Here is a 20,154-nt window from a genome sequence, read left to right as displayed (position 1 = left end):
GGGTTTGGGGTGCTCTGGGGCAGGGGACAGGAGCGTGGGGCTGTGCTGCCCCGGGTTTGAGGTGCTCTGGGGCAGGGGACAGGAGCGTGGGGCTGTGCTGCCCTGGGTTTGGGGTGCTCTGGGGCAGGATGGGGGTCAGGAGCGTGGGGCTGTGCTGCCCCGGGTTTGGGGTGCTATGGGGCAGGATGGCTGCAGGGGGGCAGTGGGAAGGGAGGAGTTCACACCAGGGTGTGAAGGTGCTGTGGGGAGACTATGACCCTTGCAAATAGGTACCTGAGAGCACAGAGCAGGGCCTGTGCAGCCCCTGTCCCCTGCTTTTGGGTCCAGGATGGGAGGATTGTTGCTCTTAAACTGAGCTTGTTCTTGTGTTTATCTTCTTGGATGTGGAAGCAGACGGGGACCATCTCTGTGTTAATCTTTTGGGTGACCTCCTTGTGAACTGGAGTAAACCCAAGCACCCCAGAGCAGCCACAAGCTCACCCTGGACAGCTCTGGCTCCTCTCCTGATGGCAGCAGAGGAGCCCAGGGATGTGGTCCTCAGCTCCCTGTTCCTCCCAGAGCCTTGAGCTCCAGTGTAGGTCCCTGCTCTCTCAGGATCTGACCAACAGTTCCTCCTGTAACATTGGCTGGGTCTTCCCCTTCTGAGGGCACAAGCCCAAGGAGGAGCTGACCTCATCAGAGGGCTGGGGAAGAACCACAGGGCCCCAGGGGTGGGGAGGGTGGGAGGCACAGGAAGGGACACAATGCTCAGGAGAGACTGGGAGTCTGCACCCTCATTCTGACTGAAAGCTGAGATGCTCTTGGAAGACAGGGCAGAGTGATAGTTACAGTCTGCACATGGGCTTTTGGTTGTATAATGAACTGTCTGCCAGAAGAAATGGTGGAAGCACCAAGTTTTGAATAACAGGAAGCTCTGCAGGTGAATGAGCAAGGGAGTTACCTGAATTCTGTTGTTTGGGTTTTCTCTTACTCCAGCTGTTACCTGAGAGGGAATGTTTAGGTATCCTATTGCTTATGCTGTAATTATATATTATATTATATTATATTATATTATATTATATTATATTATATTATATTATATTATATTATATTATATTATATTAATCATCTATCATATCATATGCTGCTGCAGTTGAGTGCTGAGATTGACCAAGGGATGATGAGGAGGAAGTGCTGGCCACCCGTGTGCCCTTTGGCTCCATCTGGTCTCTGATCCCCAGCCCTGCTTTCCCGAGCGGGCTTGTCCTGGCATCCAGCAGGGCTTAGTGCTGACTCTGAGGGTGGGGAGCTGTGCTGGCTGCCTGGGGCAGGGCTGATCCTCCTCCCTTGTGCCTCTGCTGCAGGACTACATGCAGAACGTGCACGGCAAGGAGATCGACCTGCTGCGGACCACGGTGAAGGTGCCGGGCAAGCGGCTGCCCCGCGCCACGGCCGCGCCCAGCGCCAGCCCCAAGGCCAACGGGCTGGCCAAGGACAGGAGCAGCTCCCAGCTGGCAGCTGGCACAGGTAGGAGCTGGTGTGGGGGGCACAGGGCAGCAGCTGTCCCTCCACAGTGCCCCAGCAGCCCTTGGCTTTGCTGGGCTGGTAACAGAGCCCCTTCTGGAGTGTCCTGTTTTCACCACCCTCGGGGAGTCCCTTTGGTGGGTGTTAGCATTTCTGTGCAGGGCCCAGGTGAGCTCCCTGGGTAATCCTCTTAGGATTTTACAGGTAAGAGGTAATCCTGTTAGGATTTTGTGCTGGTTGGTGTCCAGGACAGAAGAACATCAAAGGGTGTAACTGGCAGCGTGAACCCCTGAGGAATTTCCTCACCCTAAGGACAGTGTTAAGGCTGGTGAGCTGCTACACATGGTGGAAGCTGCTGCTCCCTAAACCAAAAGAAATCCCAAGGCTCTTGGTTCCTGACAAGTTGTGTTCTGTTTCTTTCTGGTTTTGGGGCCCTCTTTCCTCCTTACCTTTCCCTGGAGAAATGGTGAAGATCTGGTTTGGGATCATCACTCTGTGTGCTCACTGAAGAGTTGCCCCAGAGTGTGCTGAGGTGAGACTGGAGGCTGGCTGCCCCTCTGGCCTCTCTCAGGGTTCCTGTCACACTCCTCCTCTCACAGAGTCCCTGCCATGCTGCTCCTCGCTCCTCACTGCTGCTGCCATGGGAGGTTCTCACCTGCCAGGGGGAACTGTTGAACCTGGGACCATCCTGCCCACATTTCCCAGAGCCTTTACTGCATCCTTGGGGCTGGTGTCCTTGCCAGGGTGGGCAGCTCCCACCTGCCTTCTTCCCAGCTAGCTGCTGGCACAGTCTGGTGCACAGGTTATGGAGAAGGCTCTGTTTGGGATGCTGAGGGAGTGCTGGTGCTGCTGCTGATCACAGAAATCCCTCCAAATCCAGTACTCAGGGTGAGCTTGGGTGGCACATCCCATCTGGTTCCCTCCTGCTCTGTGCCCTGGCTCTGCCCCATGGTCAGGTGCTGTCAGCACAGTGCTTCAGAGTGTCCTGGGGCAGAGGGCAGGTAGGATGCAGCTGGGCTGAGGGGCAGGAGCTGCTGGAGTCCTTGGCATCACACCCACCCAGGGACACGGACAGGGAATGGGGCACAGTAACATCACTGCTCACGTGGTGCCAAGGAGGCCATTGTGAGCCCCCCCAAACGCAAACTGCTGTTCTTGACATGTCAGAAGTCATGTGTGGATAAACTGTCAGTCCTGGCCAGGGCTGTACAGCTCTGCCTGTTCTTGCCTTGGCTCTCCACTGTACACTGACACTTCCACCCACACTCAGCATTGCCCAGCATGGGACAGTTCTGATTCTGGACAGGGACACTCCTCTGCCTGCCTGTCAGAGGTGCCTGTCTGAGCTCTGACTTGGCAGAGGTATCAGAGCTGGGGGAAGGATTCAAACCACAGAGGAGCTTCTGCTGGTGTCAAACCAGCTGCTCACTTAGCACTGTATCCTACTTCCAGCAGTGCTCTCAGTTCTGCTGGGCTCAGGAGCAGGCTAGGGTGGACCTGGATTGCTGATCCCTGCTGCCATCCCTCTCAGGAGCAGCCTGGGATGATCCTGGATCCTGATCCCTGCTGGCCATCCCTCTCAGGAGCAGGATGGGATGTCCCTGGGATGATCCTGGATCCTGATCCCTGCTGGCCATCCCTCTCAGGAGCAGGATGGGATGATCCTGGATCCTGATCCCTGCTGGCCATCCCTCTCAGGAGCAGGATGCGATGTCCCTGGGATGATCCTGGATCCTGATCCCTGCTGGCCATCCCTCTCAGGAGCAGGATGCGATGTCCCTGGGATGATCCTGGATTGCTGATCCCTGCTGCCATCCCTCTCAGGAGCAGGATGGGATGTCCCTGGATCCTGATCCCTGCTGACCATCCCTCTCAGAAGCAGGATGGGATGTCCCTGGGGTGATCCTGGATTGCTGATCCCTGCTGCTGGAAAGGCAGTGCAAGGAGCCAGTGTGGTGTGAGAGTGGCCCTGCAGTCTGGGGCTGGGGCAGGGGCAGAGCTTGGGGCTGCAGCTGGAGCAGTGACATGGGACAGGAGATGCAGGTTCCTGGCAGGGGGAATGTTGGGGTAGTTTATCTGGAGAGCAGTTGGGCTCAGCACTGCCTGAGCCTTTAGGGTGACACAGTTCTCTGTTCATGAGCTGTGCTTTAGTGCAGCTTGGGGTGCTGCTGGGCGTGTGTGCAGCGTGGCACCCTGTGGTACAGTGGTCACTGCCATGCAGGGTCTGAGGCTCTGGGGTCCCTGCTGGCTCTCTGCCCTGGCCCTCGAGCCGAGCAGTGCTCTGGGCTGCCCAGAGCAGGTGTGTCCATGCAGGGCTCAGCACCAGCACAGCAGCTTCACAGCCAGGGGTGTGTCCTGCCTGGCTCAGGCTGTGCCTGCAGTGTCAGAAATGCTTTTTGTCTGGCACACAATCAGGAAAGGCATTTCTGAGGAACTTTTTAATCTCTCTCTGATGCCTCCAAGCCCAGTAGCAGTGAATGCAGTCACCAAGGGCATTGATGGGACACAGACTCTCTGAGGTGATGTGCTCTTGCCCCTGTGCAATGCCCAGGGCTGGATTTAGGGTTGATGGAGAATCTGCCTGGCTTCAAATTAGCAGTGACCTCACAGTTTTTCCACCTCTGGGACTATGGATGAGACTGTTACTGGATCCACTGGGCATCTCTCATCTGACACATATTTGGGAACTGGAGAAGAAGCACTTCGAAGTTTGCAGTTCTTTGTCAGTCACAAGTTAATCTTCAGAGGAAACAAACTTTGGAGACAGGAGGGATTTGCTGTCTTGCCCCAGGAGTCTCTGGGCAAAGCCAGGTGGCCAGTGGTTAGAGTTCAGAGCAGTGTCTGTGGTTCCTGTGTGACCTGAACTCTGCAAAGGTGAGTGACTGGGCTGGCTGATGTCCACTGCTCTGTCCTTACCTGGGGTGAGGAAGGACCAAGGACATAAAGGGGAGAAAAAGAAAAAAATGAAGTCTCACCTTGCCCTGTATGTGGATAAAATACATGAGTGCAGTGCTCTGGTGAGGATTCAGAATAACTCCAAAGCAGGTACAGACAGCCTCCAGCTAAATACAGCCAGAATGAGAAGGGACTTGTGTTTGTGAAACCAGTGGGTGCTCTGTGCCCCAGTATTTAAACCATTCAAGAAGGCAACTTTACTGTAGTTAGCTTGGTTTTATTTTGGGTTGGATGAGTTCTTGTTGTCCAGGGGAGGCCATGGAGATGCTCCAAGGGCTGGAGCCCTCTCCTACAGAGATGGGCTGAGAGAGCTGGAGGTGTTAACCAGGGGAGACCTTAGAGCCCTTCCAGTGCCTGAAGCTGGAGAGGGAGCTTGGACAAGGGCCTGGAGTGATGGGACAAGGGGGAATGATGTTATACTGAAGGAGGGGAGGTTTAGATTGGATATTAGGAAGTTGTTCCATGTGAAGGCAGTGAGGTTCTGGCACTGATCGGCCAATGGCTGCTCCATTGCAGGAAGTGTCCAGGGCCAGTTTGGACAGGTTTGGTTGGAGCAGCCTGGTCCCATAGAAGGTGTCCTTGCCAATGGCAGGGAGTGGCACTGCAGTGGTTGGGCTGGAGAGGGCAGGAAGGGGATGAGCAGATCTCTGCCAGAGCTCATAGGTGCTGTGGCCTGCAGGCAGGTACTCACTAGAGGTGTGGCACTGCTGGGTCAGGAGTCTCCTTCAAATCCCTGCTGCTCCTCTTCCTGCTGGAATGTCTCTTCTCTTTCCCTCTCCCTCACAGCCCCCCAGGTGCATCCTTGCTCTGGTTCCTCAGCTTCACCCAGCCTTGTCTGTGCTGCATCACATGTTTCTGGCTCGAGGAATGAGGGCAGCTCATACCAGAGTGCAGCTGGGATGAAAAGGGACTTCAGTGAGGGGGGAAAGATGGTGGCACAAGAGACAGAGTCAGCCAGCACGAGAGCCAGTGTCAGCTCAGCCCCGCTGAGCCCTGCGTTCTTGCTTCAAAGAGGTTTGCAGGGACCTGCTCCAGTGCTGGCAAAGGGGAGCTGGGCAGGGACGTGCGTGACCCGTGGTCTGTGACACCTGTGACAGTTTGTATGTGGCACAGAGCACAGCCCTGCATGGGCACAGCATGCACGGGCACGGCCATGCACGGGCACAGCCATGCACAGAGCACAGCCATGCACAGAGCACAGCCATGCACGGGCACAGCCATGCACAGCCATGCACGGGCACAGCCATGCACAGAGCACAGCCATGCACAGAGCACAGCCCTGCATGGGCACAGCCCTGCACAGGCACAGCCATGCACAGAGCACAGCCATGCACGGGCACAGCCATGCACAGAGCACAGCCATGCACAGAGCACAGCCATGCACGGGCACAGCCATGCACAGGCACAGCCATGCACAGGCACAGCCATGCACAGAGCACAGCCATGCACGGGCACAGCCATGCACGGGCACAGCCCTGCACAGGCACAGCCATGCACGGGCACAGCCGTGCACAGAGCACAGCCATGCACGGGCACAGCCATGCACGGGCACAGCCATGCACAGAGCACAGCCCTGCATGGGCACAGCATGCACGGGCACAGCCATGCACGGAGCACAGCCATGCACAGCCATGCACGGGCACAGCCATGCACAGAGCACAGCCATGCACGGGCACAGCCATGCACGGGCACAGCCATGCACAGGCACAGCCATGCACAGGCACAGCCCTGCACAGAGCACAGCCCTGCACAGCCATGCACAGAGCACAGCCATGCACAGGCACAGCCATGCACAGGCACAGCCATGCACGGGCACAGCCATGCACAGCCATGCACGGGCACAGCCATGCACAGGCACAGCCATGCACAGGCACAGCCATGCACAGCCATGCACGGGCACAGCCATGCATGGGCACAGCCATGCACGGGCACAGCCATGCACAGAGCACAGCCATGCACGGGCACAGCCATGCACAGGCACAGCCATGCACAGAGCACAGCCATGCACAGGCACAGCCATGCACAGGCACAGCCATGCACAGAGCACAGCCATGCACAGGCACAGCCATGCACAGAGCACAGCCATGCACGGGCACAGCCCTGCACGGGCACAGCCATGCACAGCCATGCACGGGCACAGCCATGCATGGGCACAGCCATGCACAGGCACAGCCATGCACAGAGCACAGCCATGCACGGGCACAGCCATGCACAGGCACAGCCATGCACAGCCATGCACGGGCACAGCCATGCACGGGCACAGCCATGCACAGGCACAGCCATGCACAGAGCACAGCCATGCACGGGCACAGCCATGCACAGGCACAGCCATGCACAGAGCACAGCCATGCACAGGCACAGCCATGCACAGCCATGCACGGGCACAGCCATGCACAGAGCACAGCCATGCACGGGCACAGCCCTGCACAGGCACAGCCATGCACAGCCATGCACGGGCACAGCCATGCACAGGCACAGCCATGCACAGGGCACAGCCATGCACGGGCACAGCCATGCACAGCCATGCACGGGCACAGCCATGCACAGGCACAGCCATGCACAGAGCACAGCCATGCACAGCCATGCACGGGCACAGCCATGCACAGGCACAGCCATGCACAGGGCACAGCCATGCACAGGCACAGCCATGCACGGGCACAGCCATGCACGGGCACAGCCATGCATGGGCACAGCCATGCACAGAGCACAGCCATGCACAGCCATGCACGGGCACAGCCATGCACGGGCACAGCCATGCACGGGCACAGCAGCTGGCTCTGCAGCCTGGGTGTGGCAGGGTCTGTGCGAGCTGAGCCCCAGGCAGCCTGCCTGGCGTGGGAAGTGAAGTGAAGTGCAGGAAGAGGCTGCAGCAGTGCTGAGCTGGCCGTGGTTGCAGGCAGCAGTTGGAGGTGTTTCCAGCAGCACACAGAGATGGCACTGAAGGAAGCAAACGTGGGGGAGCCAGAGCACTAGGGTGAAGGGAGCAGGCTAAAGGGGAAAGTTCTGCTCCACTCTGGGGGGCTCAGGGGATTCTCCAGCTTGCTGAGGATGGTGGGTGAGTCTCCCGTGGGATGTGGTGCCAGATGGCAGCTGTGTCCTCAGCACTGGGCAGGCTCAGCAGGACAGGCCAGTCAGACTCAGCACGGAGTCGTGAGCTCAAGCTCTGGAGGGTTTTGGGTGGGGACTGCTGCTGGTCAGTTCTCTTCAGCCTGAGGAACAATCTGCATGGTCTGACACGGGTGTTGGGGCCAGTGCCAGCGCGAGTCCTCTTCCTCCTCCTGCTTCTGCAGCATCACTCCTGCATCTCCTCCAGGGAGAACTTCTCCAGAGTGTGTGCTGGTGGGAGGCGCTGCTTGGGATGCAGGGCTTGGCTGATGCTCCTGTTTGCGCTGAGGTGATGAGGGTCCAGCTGTCCCCGGGCTGAGTTCTGTGTGCTGGCAGCCCCCCCTGGTTCCAAGGGAGCCAGCAGTGCAGAGTGTGGCAGCGTGCCTGTCCCTGGGCCTCTGTGCCAGGCACGGCGGTGGGAGGGAGCCTGTGCTGGCCTCAGCCCCTGCAAAGGTCGGGATGGCAGGGCATGGTGAGGGTCCCCAGCAGCTCGGGATCCTGCCCGGGTCCCTGCTGAGCCTGGCAGCTGCGTGGCGGCCCCTGGGGCGGTGGCCGTGCGCGTTGGCGGGCAGGCAGTGCCAGGGAGCGCCGCGCTGGCACGGCCCCCCCGCCAGCCCCGTGCCCCCCGATGCTCTTCCTCTGCAGAGTGAGGGATTGGCTCCCCCAGGCCGGGGTTGCTGAGCCTGCTGTGATCATGTCACGTCGGGCTCCGTCGATGTTAACATCTCATTATCTTTGTTACTGTAATTACATTATCCGCTGCTTTATGCAGAATTATTCTCCGAGGACTAATTGATGGATCCATGTTTAATTCATTAATCATTAGCATCAAATTCGACAATTACAGTGCACACTGATTGTGGAATTTCAAATGTAATGAGGGAAGAATTAACAAAGAAAAGGGAAAACCTGTTTCCCTGGCACACCGCTGCTCGCCGTGGGGGACAATGACATTGAGGGAAGAAGAGCAGTGAGAGCAGGGTGGTGCAGGTCATGGCAGACAGGAGGCTGGTGGATCATCTCCTGCCTTTCTCCTGGTTGTGGCTGCACAACAGATTCTTCGGGTCAGAGCAGGGTCATTAATCTCCTACAAAAGAATGGAAATGGACATTCAGGAGGGAAAGCACAGCTCTGACTTCTGAAACAAAGTTGTTTTTGCTTCCCCTCCCACCAGCAGCTCGGGTCACCCTGCCCTGGCGTGTGTCCAGGAGCATCCCAAATTACACCTGTGCTCCACACTTGGCAGGGAAGGCTGGATGGACTCTGGTGTCCCTGGGATTGGCCATGGTCCCACGGCTGCTCTGCTCCATGCACACGAGTGGCTCGGTGGCCCCTGCCTGTGTTCTGTGTTCTGTGTTCTGTGTTCTGTGTTCTCTGTTCTGCTCAGAGGTGGGATCCCGTCCACTGTGCTCTTTGTGGTGCTCCCTGGGAGCTGGGCAGCAGAGGGAAAGCCAGAGCAGGGCCCCCAGTGCCCCCCAGCCTGAGGGGCTGCTGGGGGTGGGGGCAGTGCCCATGCACAGCTGGTTCTGTGCCAGCTGTGGGGACACCCCTCCCTCCATCCCTCCCGGACTGTGAGAGTCCAGTGTTAGTCACTGTGTTCAGCCAAGGGCCTGGGCAGGGGCTGCAGGTGGATGATCTTTGAGGTCAGTCCTGACCCAAACCAGACTGGGATTATGTAACTCAGACATGGGGATGCTGAGCTGAAAGGAACAGGGTGAGGGTCTGTCTGTTCCTCAGTGTGGGACTTCTGCCCTTCCCAATAATATGTTAAAGGGTTGTTTGTAGTCTGAAGATGAAGCTGAGATGAGAGATTTAGGAAAATTTATCTGTAATTAATATTTTGCATCATGAATCATGTATAAAATACTGCAAATTCATATGTATATTATAAATATTATACATTCACCATTACAGTCATACAGTAACCTCTTCCGAATGTTTATCTGCATGTCTGAAGGTGGAGGATGAATCCAAATATGAGGCTTGAGCTGCTGGTTTAAAGTTTTGCATTGAGTGGAAGCTGGAAGTTGTCAGGACTCTGTGGGAAAAGGAGGAGCGTGGCTGCAGCCAGGTGGGATGACACGAGCAGGACAGGAACCAACAATCCTTGGTGCCTGGTTCTAGTGCTGGACAGAAGGCTGGAGGGCCAGATTCAGATCCTGCTGGGTCAGAATGGCTCCTGCTCTTGGAACAGGCAGCTCCAGAGCTGTGCAGGCAGGGAGAGGTTCACGGAGGGGATCAGAGCACGAGGGAGCTGCTGGTGCTTCCCCCTCCACAGCCCAGCTCTACCTGCCCTCCCCAGTGGGAAAGCAGAGACTGATTTTCTCCGACCCAACAGTGTAATCACTAACCCTAATTAGAGATAATTACTGGGAGTTGATATACTTATTCCTTACCAGATCACTAAGGAGCCGTGCAGTGCAGGGCTGAGCAGGGAAAAGGCCTTGGAGAAAGGAAGGAGGAGAGGAGCAGGAAGGGAGAAGCACAAGGCAGCAGAGTGCCATGGTGATGAGAGCCCTGCCCAGGGCTGGCCAAGGTGTCCAGGGCAGCCAGGTGGGCACAGGGCAGCCAGGTGGGCATGGGGCAGATAGCCAGGCCTGGGGCTGCAGCTGTAGCTCTCAGCATCCTGAATTCTGGAACATCTGGCTCAGGTTCCTTGCATGGGGCACCTGGAAAAGCTACAAGGGTGTAATTAGTGGCCACCTGTGAAAATCTCAGTGTAAATAACTTGCCTGGTGCTGCCAGGAGGGCTGGGCTGGGCTGGAGGGACGGCCGGTGCTCTCCAAGGTGGACTGGGAGCCTTCTCCAGCAAACCAGGCTTTCTCATCCATACAGCCCAGGCTTGTGCTGCAGGAGGGAGAGGGGCCAGGGAGTGACTTGTCACAGGCCACAGAGTCCTGCTCTGTGCTGTCACAGAGCCCCAGCTCAGCCCTGAGCGCAGGCAGCAGCTCCAGCAGTGAGTCCCTCTGCCATGAGCACACAGGGCCTTTGCCTGGGCTCTGCTCTGTGCTGCTGGACAGGGAGCTGTCCCAGAGCAGTGGCAGGCATCTCCAAACACAGCAGGGCTTGCTCCATCCCCTGGAATTTATGCACCCCACGAGGTTGTGCTGCTGCACCCCAAGCAGCCTCTGTGGACAAAGCAGGCAGGGCTGGATAAAGCCTTGTGTGAGTGAATGGCTCTAGAAACAGGAGTTATGCAGGAAAATACAGCAATTCCAGCATCCCCAGATGGCCCTTTCCCAGTTGCACTTGTGGAGAAGAACAGGGGCTGTTCTTCATCAGTCACTGCAGGGCTGCTCCAGCTCCACACTCCTCTGCAAGCCCAGAAGGTTCTGGCTCTGCTGCCTCCCCTCCTGCAGCTCTGTCTCAGAGCCAGGTTCCTGCTCCATCTACACACAGACGGGGATCCGTGTCAGTGCTGCCTGTCCCTCTCCCCCCACCACCACAGGGATCTCAGGGATCTGTTCTGGGCTGTGTGTTAGACAGTGCTACTTGCAGATTTCCTGCAGCTTGTCGTTCCAGGTTTGTAAGGACACCTCTCTTCACAGTCACAGAGCAGGAGAGTGATCTGGAACACTGGCACAGACCCTGCTCCCTTCATCTGCTTCTGCTGCTCATTCCCAGCACCGTGCTTCTCTGAGATCATTCTTTGTAATGTGTTGGAGAGTAAATGATATTAATGTGGTAGAGTCACTGAGGGACCTTATGAAGTTGCACTAAAGCTTCCCTGGACTTTCTGAAAGCTGGTTCCAAACAGCAGAGCAGCTCCCAGGGCGAACACTGCTGTTATCCTCACTGCAGCCAGTCACCAAACTAAACTCAGTAGTGCCTTATGTAAAGGTGACTTGGCTGTATTGTGCTGGTGTTCAGGCAGAGTAACATTCACATCACAAATAGAGTGTTAAACACATGCACAGACACATGCACGCAAAAATGTGTCTGAGCCAATTTCACCAAGCTGGAAGCAATTACGTGCCAGATCTTTTGGGAGAAGAAATTTTAACAGGGAAATAAAAAGTGAAGCGTAATTAGGAGTTTTTAAAGAATATTTTACCAGATACCAGAAAGTTAAAAGGAAGGTTGAACTGCTTAAAAATATGTCAGTCTTGGTGGAGAGGAGATGTGAACTGTTTGTTCTCTGTCCCAGTAGTGAGAAGGGGCAGGAGCGGGGAGAAGGAGCTGGCTGCTGGTGCTGCTGTGGTTTGTGCAGCTGTCTCTGTGTGTGTCTGAAAAGTGATAAAATTACCAGCAACATGATAAAGGAATGGCTCAGTGCTGAGCAGGAGCTGGAAGCTGCAGCAGAGGAGGCTGTGGCACTGGTGTGGCCTGGCACAGCCAGCTGGAGGAGGCTCCTGTGCCAACGCTCCTGGCCCAGCCTGCACCAGCAGTGATGAATTGTGAGCAGCCCTCAAAGTGACCCTCCTGGCTCCTTGCATTCCAGATGCACTGCCTGCAGCCACACAAAGGCTGCGTCACCATTTGCTCTGGGCTCTCAGGGCAGCCTTGCACTGCCCCACATCACACTCCATGCCCACCACATCTAGGGAGGAAGTTAAACAGCATTGGACAAATGGTGGTGATGAGGGATTTAGGAACAAAGTCACTGCTGAAGTGAGAGCACCAGCACAGCACAACTGCTGGGGACCACCGCCCATCTCTTTCTCTGTGGGGACAGGGGTGTCCCAGCTGATGGGGACATTAACACTGCCTGCCCCATTTTGGGGACATCTGCACAAGTCTGTCACTTCACTTCTGGTCCCTTCTCTCAGAGGAAAACCTCTCTTTCATCACTCTCACAGCTGCTTTACTTGGCAAAAACTCATCTCCTGTGTCTCAGCTCCTGCTCCAGGCGCTGAGCACAGGGCAGCTCCCATGTCCTCCCTGGCACTCTCTATCCTGGTCTCCTTCACCACCATTCCATGCCAAAGACTCATCTCTGCCCAGTGCTGGGTGGGGCACTCCTTAGGTGGCAATGTCACCCTGTGCCAGTTGTTCAGGCTGAGAGCCACAAGAACAGTCACTGCTCACGTATCTCACCAAGTCTCTGATCCTCAACTATTCAAGTTCCATGGAGTTTCCACTTAACATACAGATCAAAGTGATGGATCCAGCCCCAGGAGCTCATTTCCCAGCCCACCTTCCACCTTGGCTGGCACAGGAGCCTGCACTGCCATGGGGATGCAGAGCAGGACAGACAGTGAAAGGGCTTTTTTCAAGTGTATTAGGAACTAATGCATCCTAACCCCAGCATTCTTTCATTACTGTGTGGGAATAATAGAATGGTTAATAAGGAAAAAAAGCAAAGTGTTCAGTGAGCACTTGTATTGGTGTTTGGGAAGAGGCAAGATGATGTATCTCAGCACAGAATGATGAATTCTTCATATTCCAGCTGTAATTAGGCAGCAAATTAAACAGCAGGTAGGAGATGTGGACATGTTGGAATCAGCAAGGCTGAATTATTTAATTCAGGAATTGTAGAAGATGTGGTCAAGGTGTGGATGGTAACAGTGAGTTTTGGGGTGGAGAGGGCTTCCACAGAGCTCAGGTTAATGGATTTATGTGTCCACAGGATGAGACTAAAAATGATGGACAGGAATGGCTGTAAAAACCAGGAACTGCTCTCAGAATCACCTTGTAGGAAGGTTCGATGAGCTCAATATATTTAACTTACCAGAGAAAAGGTTAAGAGGTAATTTCAACACCACCTGTAAATACCTGTATAGAACAGAAATTTGGTGAGAGAGCTCTTTATCAGATAAAATGTACCAGGATGCAGTGACAGTGGCAGAAGGAACACAGCTCAGGCCAGAAATGAGGCCCAGGTTTCAGCAGTGAAGGCAATTAACCACTGGAACCACTTACCCAGCATCACTGTGATCTCTGGCACGGGCAGCATTCAAGTCAGGCTCAGATTTTCTGTCGGATCCGTCACTGTTGAGGCAGGAGTGACAGAGGGGCAGACCTGTGATGTGACTTTGTGCTGTGCAGCAAAGCCTGGGGGCTCCTCTGGCTGCTCCCTGGCTCCAGGTGTGCCATCGCTGTTCCAGGAGCTGCCTCTCCCTCGCAGAGCTCACCTCCCCTGGCCGTGGAGCTGCTCCTTGGTGGGCTGGGCTGCCTCAGCTGGCGGCGTGGGCTCTGTGTGGGGCTTGGGGCAGCGCTCAGGCTGGACACAGATGGAGAAGCTGTGCCCGGGCTGGCAGAGTGCTCTCAGTACAGGATTTTGGGGGCAGCGCCACTGAGGTGCCCATTGCCAGGCTTCCCCAGTCTGTTGGGCCCTGTAAGGCTGCACGGGGGGTTGGTCACCCTCTAAGCCAGAGGTGGATTGGTGTGTTGGCTGGAGAAGCATTGGCTCAGCCTGTGTGTCCTGGAGCTCTGCCTGGGGAGTGCGGGATGTCCTGGCCAGCCCTCCCCATCCTGCTGGCACAGCCAGCCCAGGCTCTCACTGTCCCACAGACACTGGCACCGTGCAGAGGTTCCTGTCCTGGTGGTTTGTACCCAGCACCAGTCAGCTCTGGTAGGAGCTGGGGTGTCACTTAGTCACTTAGCATGTGCAGATGTCCAGAACCATGCTGTGCAAGGGCAGCACTGAGAGAGGAGGGAGATTCCCTGTGTCAGAGCATCTGTGAGGCCCAGTGCAAAGCAATGGCTCCTGCTGTGTGCAAGCTGGCAGGTCCTGATGGCCCTGCCACGGAGCTGGGCTGGGAATCCTCAGTCCCCACTTTGGATCAGTGAATCCACACAGACGTTCAGTGTTGGCAGAGCTGGGAGGAACACCTGTCCTTCTGTCTGTCTGTCTGTCCGTCTGTCACCCCAGAACGTGTTCCCCCACGCCTGGGAGCTGTGTGGGTGCTCAGCATGGGGGCCAGCTCCCAAGGAGAGCCCAGAGGTGACGTCTTTCAAATGACACGACTGCATCCTGGGGCTCCTGGTGCTGGGAGCCAGCCCACGTGTTTGGGCTCGTGGAAGCTGTTCAGGAGGAAGGACCCAGCAATGTCCAGGCAGCAGCACAGTGCTTCATTTGGAAACCCAGCCTGACAGAGACTCCTGGCTCTGGGCTGGCCCTGGGGCACGGGTGGCTCTGGGAGCAGCAGCCACAGGGGCTCCCAGGATCACCATCATCCAGCTGCTGGCCCCTTGACATGGGGGGTGACTTATGTCCTCCCCAGCAGGGTTTCACAGGCAGGCAGCTCTGCCTTGGCTCTCACCTCCCTTCAAGAAGCCGTTGGTTGCTGGGAGCGGAGGTGTCCCACTAGCTGGAGCTGTGTTCAGCCCTGCTCAGGGTCCTGAGCTGCTGTAGCTTTTTGGGGAGGCTTTGAGCCCTGTTCAGCTGCAGGCTCCAGCCAGGCTCTGGGGAGCCAGTGCACTAAGGTGACTCACAATAATCCTGGTTTTTATTTGGAATAAATGATGACATGTTGGCAACAAGTGGTTGAGGGACAGAGTGACTGATGACTCCTTGGGACACCATTTGGCAGGCAGTTAATGGCATTAATCTGCACTGTGCTGTTGGCCTCTGCAGTACCAGAGAACACAGGGTTTGCTCCGTGCCAGGGTGGCCTCACCCATCCTGGAGCAGCTCCATGACCATCCTGAGCCACACAGTGACAGTTCTCTGCCCCGTGGTGCAGCACAGTGTCCCTCTGCCTGTGAGGGAGCAGGGCCTGGCACTCCAGGGCCTGCCCTGCACTTGGCCATAGCCCAGGGGGAGCCCAAAAGGGCTCTCTGGCTGGTGCCTCTTTAAAATTCAGCATAGCCCCTTCCCTGTGCCAAAATTGGTTTCCTCCACACTGTAAGGGCCTGGTAGCAGCATCCAGCATACTGTCCCCTGGAAATATCACCAGACCCTGTGTTTTATTTGACAAATTGCTCTTGAAAATATTGAAGAGATCCTAAAAAGATCCTCAAGTGACTCTGCATATTATCTCCTTCCCGACTTGTGGTGCACTTTTGGCTGACTTCCCTTTATCCGGTTCCCTGGGCAGCCACACCCTCATGAGGAATTCCCAGTTTGCTCTGATCCAGATGTTTCTCCAAAGCATCTGGGCTGCCACATGTCATGTCTGGGAAAAGGCCTTTCTGGTTTTAGGTCATTTTCCATCCAGTGCCATGTTGTCAGCTGGGCTGTACTGGAAAGGCACCAGGGAGCCATGTGAGTCTCTTTTGGGGGGCTCGAGGAAACTGGCTGGGAGAGGGACTTGGGAGTGTCAGCAGTGTGGGTTCAGTTCGGCAGGCCTTGGCCCAGAGGCTGGTAGTGTTTGCATGTCCCCTGTCACTCACCCCTGGACAGGGAACACATCCAGCAGCTGCCAGGGTGTCACTTCCAAAGGGATGCAATTCCTGAGAGCTCTGGCCTTGCTGGGAGCACCCAGCAGCTCCCTGGGAGAAGCAGGAGCTGCACAGTTCAAGGTCTGTGAGCGAGCATGGCTGGGCTGAGAGGGAGTTCCCCCACAGCTGGGTGGCTCCCGGCAGCTGGAGAGAGGTGCAGGGAGCTTGGAGGGGCTGCAGAGGCCGATGGAAGCTGCTCCTTCTTTCAAAATGGAGCCCTGGCATTCGTGGCAGCCTGTGCTGCTCCTCAGAAGTGTGATGGAAGGGCATGTCCTGGTGGGCTGGGGCTCCTGGCCTGGCTGGGTGAGGGAGCAGGGGTCACATCTGCACTGCTGAGGGCCCTGCAGGACTTTCCCCTCTGCAGGAGGAGCTTCTCTCAGGCCCTCTGGTTCTGCTCTCCCTTCTTCACCATCCTCTGCTCCGTGGCTGTAGCCATAACCAGGGCTGGGGGCACTTGGGGCTTGGTGCTAGCAGATACTGTCTGACCTCTGAGCATCCCATCCCATCCCATCCCATCCCATCCCATCCCATCCCATCCCATCCCATCCCATCCCATCCCATCCCATCCATCCTATCCCATCCCATCCCATCCATCCCATCCCATCCCATCCCATCCCATCCCATCCCATCCCAGCCTATCCATCCATCCATCCATCCATCCATCCATCCATCCATCCATCCATCCCATCCCATCCCATCCCATCCCATCCCATCCCATCCCATCCATCCCATCCCATCCCATCCCATCCCATCCCATCCCATCCCATCCCATCCCATCCATCCCATGCATCCCATCCCATCCCATCCCATCCCATCCCATCCCATCCCATCCCATCCCATCCCATCCCATCCCATCCATCCCATCCCATCCCATCCATCCCATCCCATCCCATCCCATCCCATCCCATCCCATCCCATCCCATCCCATCCCATCCATCCCATCCCATCCCATCCCATCCCAGCCTATCCATCCATCCATCCATCCCATCCCATCCCATCCCATCCCATCCCATCCCATCCCATCCCATCCCATCCCATCCCATCCCATCCATCCCATGCATCCCATCCAATCCCATCCCATCCCATCCCATCCCATCCCATCCCATCCCATCCCATCCCATCCCATCCCATCCCATCCATCCCATGCATCCCATCCCATGCATCCCATCCATCCCATCCCATCCCATCCCATCCCATCCCATCCCATCCCATCCCATCCCATCCTATCCCATCCATCCCATCCCATCCCATCCCATCCCATCCCATCCCATCCCATCCCATCCCATCCCATCCATCCCATCCCATCCCATCCATCCCATGCATCCCTTCCCAGCCCATCCCAGCCCATCCCATCCCAGGAGAGCAGCGTTGTCCCTGCCTCAGCAGCAGCAGGCTCCCTCCCACGAGGAGGCAGAGAGGAGATGGATGCAGCAGTCAGGAGCGGAGCGCCAGCTAATTACCCTTCCGAGTGTGTCTTGTAAATTAAGGGCTAATTAGAGGCAAAGTCAGTGTCATGGTTTTACACGTGTTTCTGTGGCGCTGAACAAGGGGAGGGAGGGAGGGGGAACATGCAGCAGCCGGGCTGGAGGCAGGCAGCGTGGAGGGCTCTGCAAGGAGGGTCCTGGCAGCTTGGGGTCAGGCTGGGGGAGCGCAGGGGCAGGTCCCCGGGCTGGCACTCTGGGGTGAGGGTCCCAGCCAGCCCTCCATCAGCACTGCTGGCACGTGGGGTCTGCAGGGGGCTCACAGGGCATCCCTGCACAGCCCTGCAGGGAACGGGCATTTTGGTGCAGGAGGAGCACAGGGAAGAGGAGGGTGGGATGTACATGCCATCCATGCTGGCGATGAAGGAGTGCTGGTGATGGTGATGGTGACAATGGTGGCAGCCATGCCTGGTGCAGGGCTGGTGGCCCTGTCACCCCTCCTTTCAGCACCTGCCTTTGGAGGGGGTGTTTGGACTCTTGAGCTGCCCCGTCACACACTCGGCAGCCCTGGCTATGCTTGGGCACATCTAAATAGCAACACTTGGGTTTTCATGGAAACAACAAGGACAGAAACATACATTTATGTATGAGCTCTGGGGCTTCACGTGGGGTTTTGTGGGGCTCTGCTCTTTGTAAAGGGTGGCACAGCACAGGGATAGCTTGCCTATCTCCCTCCTTAGAGATGCTCCACACTCATCAGAAACAGTCCAGGGCCACTAGCTCTGGGGGGCCCTGCTTGACCCAGGCTGTGCAGGATGATGCCAGGGCTCCCTTCCACCTCAGCCATGCTGGGATCCATGAGAGCCAAGTGAATGTGGTTTCCCACAGGAAGGCAGGTGAGCTGTCCTGCTGTGGCAGCTCCCACTGAGGACCTGCTTCCACAGGTGTTCCTCTGCTTCCCTGGAAGGCTCTCACTTGTGGCAGTCCCATCAGACCAATGGTTTCTCACAGCCCAGCCTCATCATGGCTGCAGGGCTGGAGCTGTGGGTGTGCAGCATCTGGAGCTGTTCATGGCCCTGCCCTGGGCCATGGCCAGGTGGGCTGCAGTGAGAGTCCCAGCTCAGTGTCTGTGCCTCCGGGCAGGGAAGGAGGAGAAGGAGCTTTGTAGTAGGGACAGGGCCCTTTCTCTCAGGCCTGAGCTCCCAGAGCACTCACTCTGCAGTGGCTGGAGCAGAATGGCCTGAGGGGAGCTGGGAGGGGGCTGGTGCTGGGCAGGTGCAGAGGGATCCCTCGGGCCCCTGTCCTCTGGCACATTGCCTGCAGACTGAACGGGAGGGAGGGTGTGTGCTCCCTGTCAGAACCGTTCTGTTTGCTGTTCTGGACATTTTGGATATTCCTGTATTCCAGAAACACTTGACCCATTTTGCATCTCTGAGTGATCTTGTCCTCTGTGAGTCTCAAGTCCCAAAATCACTCCTCTCTTGGGGGTTCAGGTTTCTGGGCTCAGCCACAGCAGTTTTGAGCTTGTGGAAAAAGGAGCTTCCACCTGCCATCCCCACCTTACACACATCTGCTCCCCTGCTTGTTTCTTTGACACCCTCCATGTGATTTCCCACTGTCTCCCAGTGACCCCAGCATGGCTGGATTTCCTGCCAGGGACACACAAGAAAGTGAAGTTGAGAGATGAAAGTGGGTGTGCTGGTTGTGGGCTGGGTTTGGGTTTGCCAGGGGCCAGAGGCTGTAGTGAAAATCATGACTGTGAGCTCCAGCTGTGGGGAGGCTGTGTGCCACAATCCCAGCTGTACATCCCGGGGTGCTGCACTGCACCCCACTAAGCGGGGCTCCCTCTGGGAGGTGGGCTGTGCTGGGCTCTTCCATCAGCACCCTGGGGTGATGCACAAGCACCCCTTGGGAGAGGAGAGCCAGGGAGAGCCTGTCCTCATGTGGAGCCACCCGAGGAGTGTGACCTCAGGTACGGGACAGCTTTGCCTTCTCTCCTCCAGTGCCTCCAGGGAGCAGTCAGTCCATGCTCCCTGGCAGCAGTCTGTCAGTCAGTCAGTCAGTCAGTCAGTCAGTCAGTCAGTCTGTGCTCGTGTCTCTCTCCTGCAGGTGCTCCCCACTCGACCAGCAGCACCTCCCTGCACTCGGAGCGCTCCATCAGCGGCATCAACCTCGTGGGTTTCAGCTCCAAGCCGGACGGGATGCACCAGCGCTCCTACTCTGTCTCCAGTGCAGACCAGTGGAACGAGGCCGTGGCTATCCCCGGCAGCTGCCCCAACCCCTGTGAGTAGCTGCCCCAACCCCTTCTGGCCTTGTCCCCTCAGCCACAGCAGGTGGGGAGCTCATTTCAGCCGTGGGGCAGGGCTGAGCTCTGCCCTGTGGCTGTGAGCCCAGAGTGTGCTCCTGAGTGTCAGACACAGCCTCTGGGCCTCGCTGGAGCTGTCCCCCTCAGTGAGGGTCAGCTGGCAGTGTCCCACCAGGGAGGAAGCTGTCCTGCAAGGCATGGAGAAGCTCCAGCCAAGGGACCCTGCTCTGCAGCAGGATGGCTCCGAGCGCTGTGCTCTGACCTTGCTCTGAGCTCTGCCTGCTGGGGCACTGGGGTACGTACCACTGCTTTCCCCATCACTGCACCTTGTTGGCACCCCCCTGTCCCAGATTTCGGGGCAGCTGAAGGAATAGGAGTGATTCCTGTCTCTGGAGCACACACTGAGCACGGCCCACCCCCTCCCCCCACGCTCACTCGCTCTCAGTGATGTTTCAGGACAGTTGAGTGAATTAAAATAATTCATACATTTCCCAACGTAGCCACTTTGCCGAATTGGAAAATAAATGCTTTTGTGCTGCA

At 56.8% G+C, this 20,154-nt stretch overlaps 1 protein-coding gene across 1 annotated transcript in view; it reads left to right on the top strand.

The window, feature by feature from the left end:
* Positions 1 to 20,154, top strand: part of AGAP3 (ArfGAP with GTPase domain, ankyrin repeat and PH domain 3) — a 110,816-nt gene that overhangs the window by 70,812 nt on the left and 19,850 nt on the right. The window contains exons 11-12 of the mRNA XM_066549677.1: positions 1,344 to 1,506; positions 19,419 to 19,592. Of these exons, the coding sequence (XP_066405774.1) occupies positions 1,344 to 1,506; positions 19,419 to 19,592 (337 nt within the window). The remainder of the gene's footprint in view (positions 1 to 1,343; positions 1,507 to 19,418; positions 19,593 to 20,154) is intronic.

This window comes from Molothrus aeneus, chromosome 1, assembly GCF_037042795.1.
Source record: "Molothrus aeneus isolate 106 chromosome 1, BPBGC_Maene_1.0, whole genome shotgun sequence".
Taxonomy (NCBI): Eukaryota; Metazoa; Chordata; class Aves; order Passeriformes; family Icteridae; genus Molothrus; species Molothrus aeneus.
The sequence above is the reverse complement of the archived record's forward strand: the minus strand, read 5'-3'. Positions and strand labels throughout refer to the sequence as shown.